General features: G+C 43.4%; 1 protein-coding gene across 4 annotated transcripts in view; it reads left to right on the forward strand.

The window, feature by feature from the left end:
* The window catches only part of ECT2L (epithelial cell transforming 2 like), a 168,022-nt gene extending 163,124 nt beyond the window's left edge, over positions 1-4,898 (forward strand). For 3 of the 4 annotated variants that reach the window (XM_073627377.1, XM_073627376.1, XM_073627378.1), the window contains exon 23: positions 4,556-4,898. In XM_073627377.1, the coding sequence (XP_073483478.1) occupies positions 4,556-4,686 (131 nt within the window). In that variant the 3' untranslated portion in view covers positions 4,687-4,898. The remainder of the gene's footprint in view (positions 1-4,555) is intronic. The other variant, XM_073627374.1, reaches the window with a different exon arrangement.
* The last annotated feature ends 20,088 nt before the right edge of the window (positions 4,899-24,986 follow it).

The raw sequence follows: 24,986 nt of genomic DNA on the forward strand, positions 1-24,986 counted from the left end.
GGGCGTTGGGGACTGGGGAGCCAGTCAGTGGCAGAAGTTTTTTCACCTTAATGCATAGGATGCATTAAGGTGAAAAAAACACAAGTGTTTAAAACCCCTTTAAAGTAAACCTGTTTCTCTTATAAACATGGTATATTTAGTATGAGCCCTGAACAATACACTGGACAACTGAGGACCTGCACATCTTCCCTGGGGCCACCAAAGTTAGAAGATCATTCTCTAGCCTTGTCCCCTCTGTGCCTTCCTAATGGCCAGTAAAGCCACCCATTATATTTAAACCTGAAGTTTATTCTGCATATACAGGTGCATCTCATAAAATTAGAATATCATCAAAAAATGTAATTTATTTCAGTAATTAATTCAAGCAAAAAGTCAAACTCAGTATATCAGAAAATTTGAATATTACATAGACCAATAAAAAAAAAAAGGATTTTTAATACAGATTCTCTATGGGATTTAGGTCAGGGGAGTTTGCTGGCCAATCAAGCACAGCGATACCATGATCATTAAACCAGGTTTACTTTTGACAGTGTGGACAGGTGCCAAGTCCTGCTGGAAAATGAAATCAGCATCTCCATAAAGCTGGTCAGCAGAGGGTCAGCAGAGGGAAGCATGAAGTGCTCTAGAATTTCCTGGTAGAGGGCTGCGCTGGCTTTGGACTTGATAAAACACAGTGGACCAACACCAGCAGATGACATGGCTCCCCAAATCATCATTGACTGTGGAAACTTCACACTGGACCTCTTGCAACTTGGATTCTGTGCCTCTCCGCTCTTCCACCAGACTCTTGGACCTTGATTATCAAATGAAATGCAAAATTTTCCACGGTCCGTGATGATTTGAGGAGCCATGTCATCTGCAGGTGTTGGTCCATTGTGTTTTATCAAGTCCGAAGTCAGCGCAGCCCTTTACCAGGAAATTCTAGAGCACTTCATGCTTCCCTCTGCTGACCAGCTTTATGGAGATGCTGATTTCATTTTCCAAAAGTACCAATGCCTGGTCATATGATCATGGTATCACTGTGCTTGATTGGCCAAACTCGCCTGACCTAAACCCCATAGAGAATCTGTGTGGTATTTTCAAGAGGAAGATGAGAGACACCAGACCCAACAATGCAGACTAGCTGAAGGCCACTATCAAAGCAACCTGGGCTTCCATAACACCTCAGCAGTGCCACAGGATGATCGCGTCTATGGCACGCCTATTTATTCATGAAAAAGGAGCCCCGACCAAGTATTGAGTGCATAATATACTGTACATGGACATACTTTTGAGTAAGCCAACATTTCCGTATTAAAAATCCTTTTTTTTTTTAATTGGTCTTATGTAATAATCTAATTTTCTGAGATATTGAATTTTGGGTTTTCACTAGACGTAAGCCATAATCATCAAAATTAAAAGAAAGAAATGCTTGAAATAGATCACTCTGTGTGTAACGCATCTATATAAAATATAGGAGTTTCACTTTTTAAATTGAATTAGAAAAAATTTACTTTTAAATTTTTGATCGAAATTTATGAGATGCACTTATATATTGCCTTCCCTGGAGCCTTTCTCTCCCCCCTTCCCAATCAGCATGCCAATCACCTTTTTTAATATAACCTTTCTATTTTCATTCAATAAATTATTTTAGACCCTGTGACATCATGATTGGGTTTCTGTGCTTCTCTGTGCAATGCATGCAGATCATGGCTGGTGGGAGGGACTGGCAGTACATAGCTTCGCGAAACCATTACAGCACCATGTCTTAGTACTCTTCTCAAGAGTCATCAACCCTGATCCAAGCAGTGATGCTCTTGGAAGGGTTATGGAAATGTCAAAACGCCTTCTGGAAGAGTGGGTGTTCCTGTGCAGACTGGATTTGCATGCAGACTGTTTTATGTAACTCCCATATGTGATGCTGAACCTCCATTATTGAAAGAATTTAAATCCAAAGAGTAAGAGGATGCTTGACATCCTTCAGCTAGGAAATGAGGCAGCTTCTAATTCACACTATGGGAAGCTCACAGTGCAGAGTAACCAAATTCAGTACAGGAGAGGAGCCTGTACAATTGTGCAAGACTGAAGGTAAGGCTGGAGTTCAATGTTAATACTCAATAGGGGGATGGGGGAGTGGATGGGGATGAAATGTGATCATCCAAGCTTTAGTCAGGGATTGTATAACATATCTTTTGCTATACAGTTTAACCTCCCTGGCGGTATGATTATTTCGGATTTTAGGTGCTGAAAGCGGTACAATTATTTTGCATGGAAATTTGGCGTTTTATATTGTAGGTCTGTAAATCTTAACAAGAACACACTTAAATCTGTCCAAACCAGAGTCTAGTAGATATCCCAGGTATGATAAAGTTTGAAACACAAAAACATAAATTATAATATAATAAATAAAAATAAATAATAAAAAAAAATAGTAATAAAATAAATTTCCCCACAATTCACTATCGCTCAATTCTGCAAGTGTTCTAATTTACTATCGCTGTTTTCTAGCTGGTCTAAAGCCACTTTTGACGTAAAGGGACACTTTTTGGTTGCTATGGACAATCTCCAGTTTCCAGGCAGAAAGAACAGTGTATATCATGTAAAACTGCATGCAGGGCATGGGCCAAAGCACTGGGGACAAAGGGATGTGAAATCATTTCATACAGTACTGTAATCTGTAAGATTACAGTACTGTATGTGTTATAATTTTTACTTTTTTTTGAATTTGCCACCAGGCTCCGCCCCCGTGCGTCACGCCGCTCGCAGGGAACGGAGCCTGGCACGGAGAGGCTTCGGAGGAGGACGGAGCCCTCGGACACTGCGGGTGACATCGCAGGATCCCGGGGACAAGGTAAGTAACGCCGCCCCAGGATCCTGCAATGCGATCCCGAGTGTGGCTCGGGGTTACCGCTAATGGTCCTGAATTTTAACCCCGAGCCACACTCGGGAAAACCGCCAGGGAGGCTACAGTCCAATTTACCATATTTGATAAAGGCACAAAAGCACTTTAAAGGGGCTTTGCTTTTTTTTTTTAAAATAACAAACATGTCGTACTCGCCTCCTCTGTGGAAGGGTTTTGCACAGAGTGGCCTTGATTCTCCTCTTTTTGAGTGCCCCCACGGAGAAGCACTTTCCATGGGGGCACTCGTTTGGGCGCATCCCTGAGTACTGCTGCTGCGTCCATTGACACAGACGGCAGGACTTGGTCCAGCTCCCCTCATCATTGAATTTGACAGCTACTATCAATCCAATGAGGACCTGAGACAGTGGCTGGAGCTGCTGTGCTCATTCCCATCACTGGAAAGATTGGGTTTAGGCAAGTAAAAGGGAGGGGGGGGGGGGTCTGCTACACTAGTGCAGCCCCCACTAGTGCAGAAGGTTAGAAATACATTAAGGTGAAAAACGGAAGAAGCAGCAGTTTTCTAACAAGTGGCCACAACAAAAGTGACATCAGAAGTAATGAAACTAAATAGCTCTGCTTGCCCTGAAACCCGAATGTCAGAATAATTGCCTGTGTATGCACCAAGTGTCCTGCGCATTTGGTATCCAATGACCCCAGGCTTCTTATGTATATGGAAAAGCCTAAAATACCAGGCTGATATGTTTTATGATCCTCACTGCAAACATGAAAAATAGATGGTCACACAATGGACACAGATCATTGTAAATCAAAATGTCTACATGCATACACTTAACCCCAGTCCTTAGATGAGCATTGAACATCTTTGAGTCAGAAGGTTGTGCACTTTAGCGTTAAGCTGGCCATGGATGGATTGAAATTCGGCAGGTTTAATTTATCTATGGCCGTTCCCATTCAAGAGGGGTTAACCTAGTGATGAACTCCTCTTAAATAGGAATGTTGGAAAATTTGTGAATGTTGGAAAATTTAAAAACGACAGTGTAATTTCAGCAAGAACACAATTCATTAAATAATTTGAGATGATCTATTTTACTTGTTTTCTAATCTATATTTTTTGTTATTGGTTTAGCTATAAAGATTTGTAGGTCCTTCTTTTGGTGACATCTAACATAGGTAGCATCTCATGGCAGCTTAGATTATATGTTTGCTATGCATAAAGCTTAATTCACAAAGCTAAAACACCAGCATAAGGATTTTCAATTTCAAATAAGTGACAATTATTTTCAACTAGGCCTAATTAGAGTTAAAAATTGCAGTTACAACATTGAAATAAAGATACCTATCCTTGTGTTAATGCTTTGTGAATTGAGCTTAAAGGTGTGTTGGTGCCTGACCAGTTTTGATGCATAGTAACACAAAAGGCATAGGCACAGTTCATATATTTTATATGAGCAAATATGGAGGCCCCACTATCCATATATACATCATCCATGCCCTACACAGAAACTTTCTGAAGCACTCACGATTGACCATTTTGAAATGCTGTGAGATGGTTTTCAGCATTCTAGGGTGTTCCTCTGGATAAAATGTCTTGTCTGATAGGTTGCAAGTTTGACTTCGATAAGATCAATGGTAACTGAGACCAGCACTATTATTAATGTAATTACTAGTAATTTCTAATTATCTAAACATTATTTTTTATCTTTAAATCTGTAGATGTAAAGAATGCTTTAGTTCTGCAAGGACCTAAGCGAAGGTGGATTTGTTCCACACAAACAGAAGAGGAAAAGGTCACTTGGCTTTCTTCGTGTCAGAGTACTATCCATGCCAGCATTGAAACAAAATAACCATACCAGTTTTTACTACTGGAGTTTTTTCTTCTAAACGTATGAGGAAACCTACAATTATATGACAAAGCTTGTAGAGAACTAGAAGTCACATTTAAAACCCTATGAAAATGTCTAGAGGCCAATTCCCACATGCAGCTGCTGCTGCAGGACAGGGGAGCATCTGGTTCAGGAGATGGATGGTGGACCTTGTAAATGTCATATTTATTACATTTTTTTTAAACATATAATAAATAATAATACATACAAATTAAATCAAGAAATGTATTAATGATGTGTGTACTTTTTGGCATAACATCGCTTTATTATTTTCTTGGGGGGTAGGGGCCGTCAGGTAGGCTGGACAGGGCTTCATGATTAAGCAAACTAATATACAGGTTGGAACCAGTGGGGGAGACCATAAAGTGTCATTGCTAAACAGATGCAAAACATTGAGCTTGCCTTTATCATCACCGTGCCAGTAAAATTTTCCCAATTGGTAAAAAAAATTGCCCGCCAATCTGCTCCTATGCCCTCCTCTTGCTTGCTTGGGACTTGTAACAGGAATCCTGAGGATCACACAGATGGGGTGCTCCCTCACCATCTGGATAAGGGTCTCGGGATCACAAAAACACTATCCCCTCCATCTTGCTTGGTATTGATGACCAAACTGCATGTTTTTTGAATTCTTTGCACTATATGGTCATTCCAGGTAGGGAGGTAACTATTCATTTGAGCATATGCGCATTTGAATGCATTTCTGTGGGGAAAAAAGCGCACCGATCTGACCAAATCGAGCTACAAAAGCAGCTCCAAAACTTTTTTTTAAAGCTTCAGGTGTTTTGGAGTGGAGATGTGAACCACCACCATAGAGATACATTCTCCCTGAGTGTTCTCGAGCTTCAGGCTTCACATTACAAAACACTCAGGTGTGAATGGGGTCTTGGGGTAACCAAAGGTCACAAAATTTAGTGCAGATGAACCATCTCATGTGACATACTTGGATAAAATGCGGTACCTCTTAGTCACAGGTTCCACAACCAAGGTGTTGTGAGCCAACAGAAGATTTATGCAGGAAATGAGATGGGAAACCAGCCCATTACAACTGTAGTTTAAAGCTGCCGTCATCTGCTTCAAATGTTCTATGACCAAGGGATCAAGCGCAGAAGTAATCAGTTATTTCTATCAGGCTTTCAACAGTCAGCCAAAGTCATAGCTAAGATAGGGTGAAGATCAGGACCTTCCATTGAAAAAAAGAGCTGTAGAGTGGGCCTCCAACTGCTAATCAGTGGGGTCCTTAAGTATAGGTGCATCTTCTTACAGAAAGGTGGTTGTACAACGGCACACTGCTGGATCCACATTGGGGGCAGACCACTTTTTAACAAAGTTATGTTCAAATGAGTACAGGGCTAATAAATGCCTGGGGGGCACAAACATCTTGTTGCAGTGTTTCTCAACTCCTGACTTTAGGACCCACTACCAGGCCAGATTTCAAGTATTACCTTGGGGAGATGCAGACTAGAATACTGCAATCACTGAGCAGAAAAATGATATCACCTGTGATGTATTCTAGTTATCTTGCAAACCTGGCCTGTTGGTGGGTCCTGAGGACAGGAGTTGAGAACCACTGCCATAGAGGAAGACTTAAAACAGTGTGTGCACCAAGACATTTTTAGTAGTCCTAGCAACGCTAAAGGACCCAAGACTGGGAACAGCCCTGTCAAAAGCAGCAAAGGCTGACCCTCTAGTCTTATTAATGCGGTGCGCACCACTTTAAGAGCCAAAAGAGCCCATTTTCAATTTGGGAGTAATGAAGAGTGTGACTCCTCAGCTATAAGATCTTCCACTAGGGACTAAAGTGACATTGAGTTAGACAGTCTCACAACTGATAACTCAGAGCCCACTAATGCCACAGGCAGATCAGATACAGAATCTGTAAGGGAAGGTGCAGAGCATGCTTGTAGCCTCGATGTTCAAAGTTTGCAACTAAATGGGTGATTTGGGCCAAAAAAATTGATTTTTAAAACAGCTTACCTGTAAAATCCTTTTCTTGGAGTACATCACGGGACACAGAGAACCATAGTAATGACTATCTGGGATGTCCTAAAGCAATGCACCTGAAGGGAGGGAACACAGTATCCCTAAGCCCCAATGGGGCCCAGGATTATAACGCTGCCTGCAACACGCTATGGCCAAAGACAGTCTCCCTTTGAGATCTAACATCCACCTGGTGAATGTATGAACTGAAGACCAAGCGGCTGCTTTGCAAACCTGAGCCATAGACACCTGCTGGCGTACTGCCCATGATGCACTAACCCCTCTAGTGGAGTGTGCTTTTAGATCCCAAGGTGGAACCTTGCGTTTTAACCCATACGCCTGGATAATAGCTTGGCGAATCCACCTAGAGATAGTTGAACTCGTTGCCACCTGGCCTCTCTTAGGACCTTCCGGCAGGACAAAGAGAGAGTCAGTTTTTCGAAAAGGGGCTGACATCTTTAAGTATACTCTGATCGCTCTCACCACATCAAGGGAGTGAAGCAACCTTTCCTCCCTAGACCTAGGGTTTGGAAAAAAGGAAGGTAAAATTATATTTTGAGTCAAATGAAAATTAGAAACCACTTTGGGCAAAAAATCCGGACAAGGGCGCATGACCACTCTGTCCTGATAAAGAATCAGAAAAGGTTCTTTGCAAGAAAGGGCGGCCAATTCTGACACCCTTCTAGCCATGGTTATGGCCACCAAAAAGACCAGTTTCCTAGTCAATAGGACAAAAGGAATATGCCTAATAGGTTGAAAAGGTTGACTCTGTAAGGCTGATAGCACCAAGTTCAGATCCCAGGGGCATAAGGGCGGTTTAACCGGCGGCCTCAGGTGCGTTACTCCTTTGACAAAGGTTCGTACCAAAGAATGGGATGCAATCGGTCTCTGGAAAAAAAAACAATAAGGTCGAAATTTGCCCTTTAATTGTCCCTAAAGCCAGCTTCAAGTCTACTCCTGCTTGAAGAAAAGCAAGAACTCTTCCAGTCGTATACTTACGAGGGTGCCATCCCTTTCCTTCACACCAGGAAATGTATGAACTCCAGACTCTATAGTAAATATTTCTAGAAACTGGCTTCCTAGCATTTATTAGAGTGGACAAGACTGAACCCGTAATACCACGGTCCTTCAGTACTCTGGCTTCAATAGCCATGCCATCAAATTCAGCGACCATAAAGAAGGATGGAATATGGGTCCTTGAAACAATAGGTCTGCACGGTATGGAAGGAGCAACAGGTCCCCCACTACCATTTTCACAATCTCTGTGTACCAAGACCTCCAGGGCCAGGCTGGGGCCACCAGGATCACTGGATGGTTTTTGTTCCTTCTGTATCCTGCGCAGCAGGTGTGGCAGAATTTGGATCAGAGGGAAAGCATACATCAGAGAATCATAAAAAAAAAAAAATCATAAAAAAAAGAAAGCTGCGCTGTGAAATGATTTGTGATCAATAGAAAAATATTGAAGAAATGAAATCATACAATTGAAAATATGTGAAAAGTATATAGAAAATTCATGCAATATATTATCATATCAGCATTTATGCTGTCACCAGTGAATAAAGCCTATAGCAGGATGCACAAGCAACAGAATCAAGTCCACCCAGATAGGCTAGTTAAAAAAAAAGCCCACTTAGTAAACAATCTTCTAGATGGTGGCTTTGCAATCTTCCTGCCAGTGATGACATGCAACTTCAACGCTATGGGGGATGAATAGAGAAGTACCTCCACCCACGAAAATACTGCCGCTTACCAGCTCCTTAGATCTCTTGTTTAAGGAGATCATGCGTGCCTGTGGCTCTTAACCCCAGCCTCAGGTATTTCAAAGCTAAAGGGGCTCCTCTCAGCCTCTCCACGTAAGATGTCATCTCATGTGGCAGATGTATGCTCATTCACCATGAAAGGACATGAAAACTTCCATAGCATAATACATTTAAAAAATTTTATTGATATAAAACAGTATTGCACTTACAGTTATTCAGGAAATGTAAAGCGATGGATTAAAAAACACGAGCCGGCCGGCTCTCGTATGCTGCCCGTAGCTTCCGGGACTAGCGCGGTATGTGGTGACGTCAACACGCCGCTCCTCCCTATGGCGTTTCATCACAAATGACCTCTTCCAGGGGCACGGGCGGCTTGCTGACTCACCGCCATAAATACACAGCACAATGAATGGAACGCCCAGTTCTGAGCTCCTGGTGTCCCTCCATCAGATCAGCCATTTTGGGAAAGGGCAAATGCCCTATAATGATAAATTGAAAGAAATGATGGTCTTTTAATTGGCTGTTACCCTAAAAGGGACTGTAAGGTTGATGAAACCTAACGAATTGATGGATGATAAAAAGTATGGACTATAAAATTAGCGATCGTCATTAACATCTCCTACATTGACAGAAGAGATGGCACGATCGATCAGGTGTTGAAGATAAATAATGACAGGTGTCACTAAAAAGTAAAATAGCAGTGAAACATCAAAATGGAAATAAAAAAAGTAAAAACAAATTGGGGTCCTAATATTCAATGTAATGTTAAAAATCACCCGTTGAACAGTTGGCGCAACCTCTACATGAGCGCCCGCTGGGCATAGGTGCCCATCAACGATCAATGTTCCCAATACCCATAACAAATAATATGGGTATAGGGATGGTTGTTTAATGTAAAAGATCGACGAATGGCTGATTTCCAATCTTTCGTTAACGAGCCACTCATATCCCGACAACAAATCGGAAAATATTGGCAAGGTACAAAAAGTGAAAAAAATGAACTGATCACCTATAGATTATTATTATACAGGATTTATATAGCGCCAACAGTTTACACAGCGCTTTACAATATAAAAGGGAGACAATACAGTTATAATACCATAAAATACAAGAGGATTAAGAAGGCCTGCTCAGAAGAGCTTACAATCTAATAGGGTGGGGCAGGTGGTACAAAAGGTTGTAACTGTGGGGAATGAGCTGGTGTAAATGGTAGGAGATTAGTTGGAAATGTGATAGGCTTTCCTGAAGAGATGAGTTTTCAGGGATTGCCTGAAGGTAGCAAGAGTAGGGGATAGCCGGATAGATGGAGGTAGCAAGTTCCAGAGGATGGGAGAGGCTGTGGAGAAATCCTGGAGACGAGCATGGGAGGAGGAGATGAGAGAGCTTGAAAGCAGGAGGTCTTGAGAAGAGTGGAGAGGTCGATTTGGGTGATATTTGGAGACAAGATTAGTGATGTAGCTCGGGGCAGAGTTGTGAATGGCTTTGTATGTTGTGGTTAGTATTTTGAATTTAATTCGCTAGGTGATTGGGAGCCAGTGTAGGAACTGGAGTAGAGGGTTGGCAGACACTGAGCGGTTAGTAAGGTGGATAAGTCTGGCAGCAGCATTCATGATAGACTGAAGAGGGGATAGCCTATGGAGAGGTAGGCCAATGAGAAGGGAGTTGCAATAGTCAAGGCGAGAGATAACAAGGGAGTGAATGAGGAGCTTGGTGGTTTCATTTGTTAAAAGGGGGCAAATTTTAGAGATGTTACGGAGGTGAATTCTACAAACTTTTGACGATTGGATTTGAGGCTGAAATGACAAGTCAGAGTCTAGGATTAAACCTAGTACCCTGGCGTGAGGGGAGGGACTGATGGTTGCATTGTTGATTTTGATGGAAAAGTCATGGAGGGGGCAAGGGCGGGGTGGAATATAAATAGCTCAGTTTTAGAGAGATTTAGTTATATAAAATTTACCCAAAAAAAACAAAACAAAAACAGGGGAAGGGAAATATACTCAAATCCCCCCAAAGAGAAAAAAAAGGAGAAAAAAGTGAAAAAAATATAATTATAACTGGAAGGAAAAAAAAGATTAAAAGGGAATGCCATAGATATTTATCTATTTCAAGCCTGGATAGTTCCCTGACTAGGGAGCTGCCCCTCCAATGAGCACTAAACCTGTCTATCCCCAAAAAGATTGTGTTGGCAGGATTGCGGTTGTGATGAATAGCATAATCCTTGGACACAGAATTAAATCTGAAGCCATTCTTAATGTTAGTTATATGCTCCCCCAAACGGACTTGCATAGACCGTTTAGTCCTGCCTATATATTGGAGCCCGCACGGGCATTGCAATAAATATACCACGCCCGTCGAGCTACATGTAATGAATGGCTCAATATGATGTTCTCTGGATGTACTACATGAGACAAAAGACTCAGTTTTTCTCTGTTTACTTTTATTCAGTGCACAAATCTGGCACCTATGGCACTGGTGGTATCCCGAAAGGTTCTGGAAAAAAGATACTTAGTAGGTAGATCCACAACATTAGGGGCAATCCTGTTACGAAGAGACCCCCTGAACACTATTTGTGGATTTGTAGGTATGAATGTCTTAAAGCGGGGTTCCACCCAAATTTTGAACAATATCTGTATGTATTCTCTTCCTTGCCTAGATGCTGACATGCCGTTTAAAAAAATTTAAATTGCCGTAACCTTTTATTTTTCTATTCTTCTTTGCACTTCCTGGTTCTCCTCCCATGGGAGTAGGCGTGTTTCTAGCCTCTCCTGGGAGCTAGTCTCAGGCTTCCCAGGATGCCACTGAGCATGTGCGGGAACGAGCGGTGAATGCTGGGAGCACAGCATTCACCACATCCAGGAAATAAATGCTTGTGGGCTTCAAATGCCCACAATGAAGATGGAAACCGCCTGCAGTGAATAATATAAGTTATTCTTTCCGACGAAATCTGACACAGGCGGACATATTACACACAATATGTGACAATATGTGAGTATGTAATGCTGAGAAGAAAAGTTTGTGAATGAACTAAAAAAAAAAAAAAAACGATAGATAGGTGGACCCCCGCTTTAATGACCCTATCATTCCCCAGCAAGTGCCAATGCTTGCGAAGAATGTTCTTAATGAGATAATGTTGCATGGAAAAGGTGGTGATAAAAAGGTATAGTTCGTCCCTTTTTGGCCCTCCCAGAATTATCACTGAACAAGGTGGCTCTATCTATTTTTGGCACCTGTTCCATTGTTCTTTCCAAGGAGTTCCTATCATAACCCTTCTCCTCCAATCTGCATTTAATAATGCCCGCCTGAGTTGTATAATCACTTATATCGGTGTAGTTACGTCTCATTCTTATGAATTGACTTTTTGGGATGATGACAGCTCCCAAAGGGAATGAAGGCATTATGGTCGGTCTTTTTAAAGGATGAAATCGTTTTGAATGCATCCCCATTTTTTGAGATGGTAAGATCAAGAAAGTTGATTTTATCCTGGCTCATCTCATGGACGAACCTGATACCCCTGTCGTTACTATTAATGGAGGAAAAGAAATCCTCCAATTGGGACCTGGTACCATCCCATAGGAGGAGGACGTCATCTATATACCTAGCCCAGAATTGCAAATAAGGGCTTCGGTCCTTATAGATGACGTCCTCCTCCCATTTGGCCATAAATAAATAACATCATACATCATCAACATAATACATCAGAGAATACTTTTCCCAAGGAACCACCAAAGCGTCTATCCTGATAGCAAGTGGATCCTTGGTCCTGGATACAAACCTGTCCAGTTTGGCATTGAATCTGGACGCTAGCAGATCCACATCTGGGGTCCCCCAGTGTCGGCAGATCTGAAGAAAGACTTCGGCATGAAGGGACCATTCCCCTGGCAACAATTTTTGGCGATTCAAAGTCTGCCTGCCAATTGTCCACCCCCGGTATAAGTACTGCCGAAAGAAACGGCACATGCCCTTCTGCCTAAGTCAATATGTAATTCACCTCTTTTTTGGGCTGCATGACTTTTGGTGCCTCCCTGGTGGTTGATATATGCCACTACCGTGGAGTTGTCGGACTGGACCCGCACAGGAAGGCCCCGCAATCTGGATGTCCAGAAGCGCAGGGCTAGGCGAGCTGCCCAAATTTCCAATAGGTTGATGGGCAAGATCTTTTCTGCTTGGGACCATACTCCCTGGACCGATGCCTCCTCCGGGACTGCTCCCCAGCCGAGACGACTGGCGTCTGTAGTCACCACCTTCCAGGCTACCGGTGGAAAGGATTTCCCGGTTTTCAAATTGCTGGTTTTTAACCACCAAGAGATGTCCCGTTGTACTTGTAGATAAAGAACCATAGGCTGATCCAAAGTTCAAGTTGTCTTGTCCCAGGCTTCCAGAATATTGCTCTGGAACAACCGTGAGTGAAACTCTGCATAAGGAATTGCGTTGAAAGATGACACCATCTTGCCCAGCAATCTCATGCACAGCCGAATAGAAGGTCTTTCTTCTCCCTTTACCTTCCAGACAAGCTCCACTATGGCATTGACCTTTAAGGGGGGTAAAAACACCTTTTCCTGAGCGGTGTCCAAGACCAGGCCTAGATACACCAAGACTTGAGCTGGATGAAGAGCTGATTTGTCCACATTCAGGATCCAGCCTAGGTGCTGTAAAACCTGAACAGTTCATGAAACAATTTGGACTAGAATGGGGCAAGACCGATCCTTTAGGAGAAGATCGTCCAGATATCCCACCACAGATATTCTCTGGGACCTTAGGGATGCCAATAATGGGGCCAGAATTTTTGTGAAAACCCGGGGGGCTGTGGCTAGACCGAATGGCAATGCCACGAATTGAAAATGACGGCCCTCCACCACGAAATGCAGAAATCTTTGATGAGGACCGAAGATCGGTACATGAAGGTACGCGTCCTTGATATCTATGGACGCTAAGTAATCCCCCTTTCTTGGGGATTTTATTATTGAACGAGCTGACTCCATACGGAAGGACCGGACGTTTAAAAAGCGATTGAGAGACTTGAGGTCCAAAATAGGCCTTACCTCCCCATTTGGTTTCGGCATGGTGAAAAGGTTTGAGTAAAACCCCTTGAGAATCTTTCTTCGTGCGGAACCTTGACAATTACCCCCTGCTTCTGTAGATGCTCCAAAGCCCGGAAGAGACATTTCCTTTTCCCTGGCTCCGACGGGACTCTTGAACTCAGAAACCGAGTTGGAGGAAATTCCCAGAACTCTATCCTGTAACCTTGTGTTACAGTGGAAATGACCCACCTGTCCTGAACCAGTTCTTCCCAAGCATCCAAAAACAGCCGAAGCCTGCCCCCCACCCGTGAGAGCGGGGGCACCCCTTCACAAGGTAGCCTTGGAGTTGGACTTGGCTGACTTTTGGGTCCAAGGCTTTTTCTGACCCTGAGGTCTTTTAAACCCAGACGGTTGAGGCCGTCGATACCGCTTGGGGGGAGGAAGCACTAGGCCCTGGAGCGTTGGGAATTTTAAAGGAGGGGTGTTTATTCTTCCTTTTGACAGGAAGTAAGGCGCTTTTTCCTCCAGAGATTTTCTGGATATATTTATCCAGATCCTCACCAAATAGGCGTTCTCCATGGAAGGGAAAAGCTGTGAGCAGCCTTTTACATGGTATTTCAGCAGACCAGTTCTTTACCACAAGACCCTGCGCATATGTATTGACAGTAGCGCAAAATGCGACATCTGCTGGATTGAGTCTTTTAATGTATCTACTGCAAAACACAAAGCATGAGGAAGCTCAGACAACTCTTCTGTAGACTCCACCTGACAAGGTAGGCTCTTAACCAACCTTTTAAAGCGGCCTTTCAAGGACTGGCAAATTCCAATAGCTGCTACTGCTGGTTGCACTGCTGAACCAGCCACCGCAAAGGAGGCTTTTAACAAGGACTCTAGCTTCTTATCAACTGGATCTTTAAAAGCTTGGGCATTATCCACTGGACAGGTTAGACTTTTACTTACTGAAGAAATGGCGGCATCAACCAATGGTGTACTCCATTTCTTTCTGAACTTTTCCTCCATAGGATATAACAGTGAGAACCTCTTCGGAGGTAAGTAAATCCTGTCAGGGTGATCCCAATCTGCGTAAAATCACCTGCTCTAATAATGGATGCAAAGGGAAAACCTGGGAACCTTGCTTAGGTCGCAAAGATCCTAAAGTAGAGCAGGAGAGTCCTGGCTCCTGAACTGGGGGTCATTTAAACCCAGCTCGTACCATCTCAGCCAGAGATTGGATAAAACATTTTTGGGGGTGGGAAGCTGAAAATGGTTCCTCTGAACCAGAATCCTCAGCCAAGAAATTCTCAGGCTCTCCTTCCTCCCGGTCTTTTATGGCCATCTCCTCCAAATCCTCTGCCCATTCTGGTTCCAGATCACCTGGACCTATCTGGCTATGGGAGTCCTGGTGCTCAAGTGACTCACCACTGGGGCCAGGCTCCGGAGAGGGAGATCTATTACATCCCCGTCCCCCCCGTGTTACTGAGGCAATCATACCAGCTATTTTGCCCTCAAGGCCAGCTAGGGCAGATGCCAAGTCATCCTTAGTAACATAAGCCGAGGCAGGAACATTGGTAGTGGCCACAACGCCTGACAGCTGCAATGGCTCAGCCAGGCCAGAAGCCGCAGGTCTTTCAGGGGAGACTGAGGCTGCATCAGCATGAGGTTGGTCTCCTGCTATTAAAGGAGGAAGTCTTACCCCAGTACTTGCTCTGCTCCCTGTACCTCATTTTCTGGAAGACATTGCTTACAAGACGAGAAAAAAAAAGTATTCCTACTGAAACACAAGCCTGTAACTAGCGTATATGTTGTTGTCACGGCTTGTAAAAACTCCTGTCAAACTTGTTGCAACTGTGTCCAAAAACTTCCAGACTCACGTGCCCAAGTACAGCTGCTCTGTGTCTCCACAGCGCATGCCAGGAGCTCCAGCCTTTTATGAAGTCTGTCCATGACGCCAACCGTGCACTAAGTGGGCGCGCACACGTGCCTGTAGTATACACGCCAATGCGGTCATCGTTTCACGGTACGCACCGCTACAAGTACACGTCGCAGCCGGTCAGTCTTTAACAGCTGTTACTTACACAAGGCATATCGTGGTTAGAGGTAAAAAACAGTCTTAGGAATCCCAGAGGGAGTACTCACTGTTCCACGCTGCAGGACCTGTTTTACCAGGCCCAATCTTCCCCCATCATGGCGGGTAGCGCCTCTGTGGACCTTCAAGGACCAGGTCCCCCATATTTGGGGTCCACACCCTTGGACCTGTAAGGCACCCTTCTGGTTACCTTGGGCAAGTATATGACCAGGAATACCAATTTTAACAAGGGTCCAGCGCCATAGAGGATACGTTACAGGCAAAACCTCGTTCTTGAACCGAGGCTCGGGTACCATCCACTTTAGCTTTCTTGTGCCATCCGAATGGATCCAATTATAACATCCTCACTGGGACATCATTTGAAGAATTGAAGAGCTTCAACAGCCATGACCATCACCTTCAAGACACTGGCGAAAAAAACGGAGGTACTTCCCGTGTGGGAGGGGTTATATGGGAGGAACCATTTTACTATTGGTTGCCAGTGTCCAATCACCTAAAGGTAGCATATAACCCAGATAGTCATTACTACGGTGCTCTGTGTCCTGTGATGTACGATAAAGACATGCATGAGCGTGGCAAAAACCTTCAGAGGTAGAGGCGGCTGCTATACCCAACCCCAAGCTAAGGAAGCCTCCAAAAATAGGAGGACCAGAGGACTTGATTTTAGGCTGTGGACATTGGCTGCATCAGTGGGACATGCTGCTATCAGCATCAGAGACTTTAATAGAACATGAGCTGGGTGCGCCTGGTACAAAGAGATTATTCCCCGTGTCTAGAACCAGATATTTGAAATTGCTTGGCAATAAAGCAATGTAAGCTCAGGGTATGGGGTAAGGACTCTGGTACTCGCAGAACCCAAACACTGCTGGCAGATGAGGGTTGGAAGGCATCAGGTGACCACAGTAATTGTAGGTGGGCAGCTGGAAGAGAGCAGTTTTACTTGGCTCTTTGAAATATAGGAGGAGCAGTGAGGAGAATGCTAAATGCACCCAGTGGATGTCAGCACTCATTTCCCTAGCATTAGTCCCTTCAGCGTTAGGAACCAGTGGAAACTAAAATTTCAAAAGGTAACCCAAAGATCCAAACAGGTGAGGTAACTCCTGATGCTCAGCCTAAATCAGCATACCCACAAAGTTAGTTGTCAGGGATGGGGCAAGAGCTAAGGCAATACCAATGGCTCTGGACCTGAAAAGATCTTTGTGGCAGTGGTCTCGGTATGGCGGCGTGAAGATGCTTGTTCTTAGAGCTCCTGGCCAGCGGCTACCCCTGCAGCCCACAAAGTACATTTTACCACACATTGCTGGTACCCACCAGTACCCCAGACACACAGAAGACCGGATCGGCGATAGACATGCACCGTCTGTGGCATGGATCGTTTGCTCAAGCCGCAGAAACCAGCTGTCTCTACTTCGGTCTACATGATGGTGCTGGTCCGCCATGCTGCCGAGTACACGGAGGGAGATGTGGCAGCTTCTGCGGCTTCACTGCAGCCAGGGGATGACTTCTCAATGCCATCCTACTCTATTCTCAGCGACCTTTCTCCTTGCCCCCCCCCCCCCCCCCCCGAGATCACTGGCATTGGAAGAGGATCTATTCTGTTCTATTCTAGGGTTTCTGAGGACGGCTTGTTCACAATTTATGGATTTTTATTTTATTCTTTACTGCACTGGTGATTTTCATTCGTTTGTTCACCATATTCCGTTTTTTTATTTTATTATTTTTTTTCACTACTCATGGACTTATAATTTGTTTACATTGATATATATAATTTTTCAACTAATCACTTATGGACGTGTTAATTCTGGTTTATATTGATTAAGTTGTATATGCACTATACAGTTTTTGGCAACTTTTTTGATTTCCATTATCAATTTTTTTCATGGTTTATATATGATTTTTCACAACCATTGGGTGCATTTATGACACTAGTTTGATTCTTGGTCAGAATTTTATGGTTAGCGCGATTCTAATTTTTATAAGCCCAGGACATGCCTCTCCTCATACCTCACCCTCCCACACTGAGTGCTGCCTCAACACAGCACCGGCCAAAGAAGGGCAGAGAATAAATCTACTGCTACAGGACACAGTGAGTAACCCCATTATATCATCTCAGGATATGGAGCTTCCATGTAGTGCTGTCCTTGCACATAAACTATGGGCATTCTTGCAACAGCTTCCTACAAGAGATGATTTTGAAACCCTTGCTACTACAATGGAGACAGCCATGAGAGGTGAGATACAGTCTCTTAAGCAGGAAGTTTCTGCACTGGACTCTCGTGTCTCAGCAGTGGAACAGGAACAGGGAGCAATGTCGCAATCCATTCATATCATGCAATTCTCTCATAGCGAGCTTGCTGACAAATTTGTACAGCTACAGTTGCTCCTAGATGACCTAGAGAACCGCAGTCGCAGACAGGATATACGTTCCCTGAGTCCCTGGCAGGTTCCTGCTCCTAAAGAGCAAAATCGACTCTCACACATTTACCCTTGCAAACTTTTACTTTCCTAATACAAACCAACCCCAGGTACTGGAGGCATTTTACACCAAACTATTGTCTTTCCTTGAAGGCACTTTTGTCTTAGGGGTGGACTTTAACCTCACCTTAGACCCTTCAAAGGACTCCTCTGTGCACTCATCCTCTCTACCCCAAAGTGCAAGACATCACCTGAAAGACCTGCTGCATGCTCACCAATTGGTCGATAGCTGAAGAACTTTCCACCCACAAGAAACAGATTATTCCTTCTACTCTTCCACCCATAGATCCTACTCTAGAAATCAACTTTTTTTTACTGAAACATTCCACGATTACCTTGGCCTCTAAAGCAGATATCGGTCAGATAACGCTTTCTGATCATGCTCCAGTTTTCTTGGAAACTGTCCTCCCAAGCTCTTCCCCCAAGACGCCAACTTGGCACCTGAATGAGACACTTCTTAGAGACCCTGAAACAGCAGCAGAAATCCTTAGATAACTTCACTCCTAGTTTGCAGCCAATACTGGTTCCGTATCTAACACTCTCTGTGTGGTCAGCTCATAAATGCTACATTCAGGGATCCTCATAAAGCACGGTCATGCGGCTAAACAACTCTGCACCAAAACTTTATCGGACCTTTTGACAAAACCCTATGCCCTGGAGAAGCAACATAAAGATCGACATGACCATACAACAGAGGCAGAGTTGATCGGGACCAGAGAGGCAATCAGGGAGCACTCCTATGAGACTAAACATTTTCTACTCAGGGCTCATCATTCTTTTTACGAGTACAGTGATAAATGTGGCCGTTTGGTGGCCAACACCTTGAGAGAAAAACGCACTCAATCGTACATCCTTGCTCTTCTAACCCCCTCAGGGTCCAAGATCCATGCCTCGCCAGACCTGGCAGATGCCTTTTGAGATTTTTACTCAAAACTTTATAATTTGGACTCTGCACATGCTGCCAGTCCAACAGCCCCTTCCTTCTCAACCATCCAGGACTACTTACAGGAAGCCAACCTTCCTTCTCTTACTACCAATGACCAGGAGCTGCTATCCCAGCCACTCAAGATGGAAGAATTTACAACTGTTATAGCAGATACACAGCCAAGGAGGGCTCCCGGGCCCGACGGTTTTACACTCTTTTACTACAAAACATTTCAGACCCAGCTTGCTCCACAGCCTTCAATGCCATCCTGGAGAAGCATAGCGTTCCCCCCGGACATGTTAAGAGTGTCCATTTCTGTAATCTCAAAGCCAGGAAAAAATCCGCTGTTGTGCTCTAATTACAGATCCATCTCTCTTCTACATTGTAATATTAAACTTTTCACAAAAATCTTAGCCTCCAGGCTAAATGGTGTACTACAACGCTTGGTTGCAACTGACCAGGTGGGCTTCACCCAGACATGAGAAGCGAAGGACAATATGATCCGGACTTTGACTGTCATAGAGAAAGCATGGAGATTCCACATCCCTCTTCTACTGCTGTCCACTGATGCCGAAAAGGCATTTGACAAACTAGATTGGGTATTTCTCCAGGAGACGCTTCGTTCAGTCAGAATGCCGAGGTCTGTCTTAGATTGGATCTCAGCTTTATACACTAACCCCATGGCCACGGTTCGAATAAATGGGCTAGATTCTGACACGTTTGCGATTTCGATTGGTACCAGGCAGGGATGTCCGCTCTCTCCCCTACTATTTGTTCTTTCCCTTGAGCCACTTCTCCACCATATTAAAGATAACCCAAATATCAGCGGTGTCCAATCTGACCAATATCAGCACAAAAGTAGCAGCATATGTAGACAATCTTCTATATTTTATCACTAAACCTATAACGTCTCTGCCTTCACTGCTACAAGAATTGAAACGACATGGCACCCTTTCCAATTTTAGGGTTGACCTCCAAAAATCTCTCTTTCGCGCTGAATATCTCTCTATCAGATCATTTTATGGCAGGTATACGCCCCTTCTTCCCATTTAAATAGGCCACTCGCTCAATCCAATATTTAGGAACATGTATCCTCGCAAACTTAAATGACACTTCCCCCTGAATTTTCTACCCTTCCTGTGAACGCTCACTGCAGACCTTAAGAAATGGGACTCTCTTGCTCTGTCTTGGTTCGGTCGCTGCAATGTACTAAAGATGAATGCAATGCCAAGACTATTGTACTTACTACAAGCACTACCTGCTAAACTACCCCAGACCTTTTTTCATGCTGTATGTTTATTAAGTTTCTCTGGCGCGGCAAACACCCACTTATTGGTAGGGTGCTGCTACTGAGGCCGAAGCTTAGGGGAGGCATTGGCTTCACAGACCCTTCTCTCTGCTACACGGCGTCACATATGACACGGGTGGTTAATTGGTGCCGCCATGGAGATATGAAGCTCTGGGCACTACTGGAGCAAGATGTTGCCCAGGCCCCACTGGCTGGCCTGCCATGGGCGGGTAAGAAAATGACTTCCCACTTGACTAACCATCCGCTGATTGGCCCCACGCTCTCAGAGATGGAAACATTTTTTCAACTATCTTCACTGACTAGTTTTCCATCCCCCATGACACGGATTGTTGGGCATCCGAGATTCCCTCCAGGTCTTTCGGACCCGGCCTTTACGAACCTCTCACTTTTTACAGCCTGCAGGCTGGATCCCCACCGAGACGTTAATGTCGGGACGTACGCCAATTACACTGGTCTTTTGGAGAGCTATGCAGCTTTCTCACTTCCTTAGCTCCATGCCTAAACATGCACTCTTCACACGACAACTCCACTCATTTGAAGAACTTTGCTTGTGTGACAGACCTATTTGCGGATCCCTCTCTATGTCTTACAAAATCTTGCTGGACCTACAAGCTACCACAGACCCTCATTTCATGGCAAAATGGGAAAGGGACTTACAAACTACATTTACTGAGACCCAAAAAGAACGCATACTTTTATTTGCGCAAAAGTCATCACTTTGTAGTAAATATCAGGAAATTTCCTAAAAATGAACACGCTGGTACCGCACTCCATCAATTTTGGCTAAAATATTTCCCAATAAGTCTGATCGATGCTGGCGCTGTGAGCAACACCCAGGCACTATTCTCCATATTTTTTGGGAATGCCCCAAACTTCAGACCTTTTAGCAACCGGTCCTTCGACTCATTCACAAATTCACAGAAGACATTACCCTATCCAATGATGCTGCTGCAGTTCTACTAAACCTTACTCCCATATCAAGAAAGCAGCATCACAAATCCCTTCCTAAGCACCTTCTCAAAGCCGCTCAGGCTTGCATACCGAGCCAATGGAAGCAACAATCTGCCCCCACAGTGGCCCAATGGTTTGTAAGGGTTAATGATATTGAACGGATGGAAGATTTGACTGCAACTATTTGTGACAAATCTGGTTCCACTGGGACCTTTTTCGCTTCTTGGATGAATACCTCCACTGTACATAGTACGGCCTTAATGAATGCCAGAAACTTCACCTTTAAACCTGATGTTCGCATTGCTTGATGAGCATAGGGTGGCCCTCACCCCCTAGGTGGGACTTCTACCCCCCTCCCTTTTCAACATAACTCTCTCTTTCTCTCTCATCCAATCCAAAAATTGGTATGTCTCAACCTCAGTGGGATACCCCGCAATACAATTCCCCCACGTACAAATAACTGTTTTTCAAGAACAACGGGACTTACTTCTATTGAAGTGCGAGTGATTACACAATCCACCTATGCGGACCCCTAGACTTACACATCCTAGGTACTGGAGATCCCTGCACACCTACAGCTTTATTCTATGGTAATTACCCCAAATTACCCTATACCCAGTAGGATGCATTCAGATGCTGTCTATTTATATGCTATTTTGTGTGGACTACCTATTCTGTGAAGTTATCTTTTCATTGTTTGTCGCATACCACTGAATAAAAACAATAATAAAAAAAAAAAAAGATCTTCGTTGCTAAATTGTTACATGAATGGGACCCAGAAAGCACCTTATGTGGAACCTAATGCCAGAGGGTCACTTTAATGCTAGCCCTGCAATGTCTAGAGGGGCCTGGTCATGGCCCTCCAAAAGTAGAGCTGAAGATGGATTGCAGCTATCCAGCGCAACCTTAGAGACTGGCTTTTAGCAGCAATGTACAGAAGAGGTTTTGACAAACCGACCAGTAGCATTTTTAAATAGTATAATGTATACCTTCTGCAAAAGGTCTGAATAGTGATAACAACTTTGCTTCTTACAGTAATTCCATCTTAGAAGGTTATAGGCTTAGCTAAGAATAAGTCATATATAATGCAGATATCAAGTAAAGACTTTAGTTCTTTATGGATAAATGGTTAGGAAAATACTTCTGCACAACTAGGAGTCACCAGCAATAAAAAAGGTACCCAAGGGAGCCTTGAAGTTAGGTAACCCACACCACGGGGTGCTTGGTAAATATATCAAAGGGCTATACACTAAAAAAAACTGCATTTTTGCTTGCACGTGATTGGATAATGGAAGTGAGCAGAGCTTTCCCCCCCCATTTACTGAGCTCTGGAGCAACTGTACTTGCAAAGTGCACAGTCTATTTGCCTTTAGTAAATCAACCCCATTGAGTCACTAGCCCAAAATCATTATGCAGACAAGGACTTCTATGTGTGACCCTTGAGCTAGGGGTTCACCATAACATCCAGGAAACCAGTATTTTCAGGATGACCGTAATGGAATTCACCTTTTCTCATGTCAAATTTACTGTAACCACTTCCCGACCGCCCACAGCATATATACTGCGGCAGAGCGGCCGCTCTGTGCAGATCATGTACCTAGTACGTGCTCTGACACTTCCGGGTTTGGGGCACGCATGGGCGCCGCCGGTGAACCGCTCCTGCTGTGATCACACACAGCGGGAGATTGTCGTTCTGTCAGTAGGGAAGATATTGATCCTTTGTTCCTGCAAAGGAGGAACATGGATCAGTGCCTTCCCATAGTAAAAGCATCTCCCACACAGTGAGAAAGCACAGCCTAGGCACACAGTTAACCCCTTGCCAGCCAGTGTCATTAGTACAGTGACAGTGCATATTTTTTTTAGCACTGATCACTGTATTAGCGTCACTGGTCCGCAAAAAGTGTCAGTGTCTGATTTGTCTGCTGTAATATTACAGTCCCGCTATAAGTCACTGAACACTGCCATTACTAGTAAAAAATAAATATAAATATTCCGTAGTTTATAGACACTATAAAACTTTTGCGCAAACCAATCAATATAAGCTTATTAGGATTTTATCAAAAATATGTAGCAGACTTGTATACTGGCCTAATTTGATCAAGAAATTTAGATTTTTTCCATTTTTTTTATTGGATATGTTTTATAGCATTAAGTAAAAAGGTGTTTTTTTTTTTTTCAAAATTGTCGCTTTGTTTATAGCGCAAAAAATAAAAACCGCAGAGGTGATCAAATACCACCAAAAGAAAGCTCTATTTGTGGGAGGAAAAAAAAAGGACGTACATTTTATTTGGGTACAGTGTCACACAACCGCGCAATTGTCAATTAAAGTGACGCAGTGCCGTATTGCAAAAAAATGGCCTGGTCATGAAGGGGGTGGGGGGTGGAAAATCTTCCGGGGGTCAAGTGGATATATAAAAAAAAAAAAAAGGAAGGTTTAAACCTGGTCAGTTGATATCTTCCCTGTTACGGTGATTAATAGTGTTTACTATAGTTTAAAAAAAGATTGGTGAAACAGGTTTGTTTTTCTTGTCACCAGTCAGTTAAAAAAGGAAAAGGTATGGAAATTTTTTAATTTGCTTAATATCTGCTGGTTTAAATTTTTAAGCCAATTATTAAGTAAATTAAAGAATATGTTACTCCAACATTTCATATTCCTGATGCATGTATGTTGTATCATGTACTTGTGTTAAAAAAATATCCTGTTCTTTTAAAATACCTGGTGATCCTGCCAGTCCTCCTGTTTTCCTATTTCAAGCTGACCATTCTAAGCATGAGAGCACAGCCATCCCAGCATGGTCAGTTTTCTGGCTATGCTGGGAGCACAGCCTGCCTGTCCTCCAATCATCAGACTTATGCCGATACGCACCCCCCTGCAAAGCCATTCATTGGAAAGATTAGTGTACTGCTGTTTCCCCACCCCTAGTGCTCCACGTGCCTAATGCAGCTGAGAACATAGTACATGCTATTACTTAAAAAAAATAAAAAATAAAAAAATAAAGTTATTTTAGCAAAAAAACAAAAAAAAAAAAAAACAAAAAAAAAAAAAAAAAAAAAAAAAAACTTTGCGTGTCTGTTTTACAATGTGGAACTTTACGGTTCCACTTTAATCTGGCCACATTGGATTGGTAGAACCACGTTAGTTTTTGATAGGGACAGCTTGCTTTCAGCTGGCTGTTTGTTTAATATGCACAAAATAAACACATATTATGGACTAGAAAATTCACTAAAAACCTCCCAAACCAGTAGTGTGGCACATGAACAGGCCTAAGCTGCAAAGCTGAAAGTGCTGTATTGCTGCTTATGGTTCATCCTGACATGCATACAGTGCCTTGAAAAAGTATTCATACCTTGAAATTTTGCACATTTTGTCATGTTACAACCAAAAACATAAATGTATTTTATTGGGATTTTATGTGATAGACCAACACAAAGTGGCACATAAGTGTGAAGTGGAAGGAAAAGAAGTGTTTTTCACAATGTTTTACAAATATGTGAAAAGTGTGGTGTGCATTTGTATTCAGCCCCCCTGAGTCAATACTTTGTAGAACCACCTTTCACTGCAATTACAGCTGCAAGTTTTTTTGGGGCTGTCTCTACCAGCTTTGCACATCTAGAGAGCGACATTTTTGCCCATTCTTCTTTGCAAAATAGCCTAAGCTCTGTCAGATTGGATGGAGAGTGTCTGAACAGCAATTTTCAAATCTTGCCAGAGTCTCATTTGGATATAGGTCTGGCCTTTGACTGGGTCGTTCTAACACAT

The sequence above is a fragment of the Aquarana catesbeiana genome, linkage group LG04 (genome assembly GCF_042186555.1).
Source record: "Aquarana catesbeiana isolate 2022-GZ linkage group LG04, ASM4218655v1, whole genome shotgun sequence".
Lineage (NCBI taxonomy): Eukaryota > Metazoa > Chordata > Amphibia > Anura > Ranidae > Aquarana > Aquarana catesbeiana.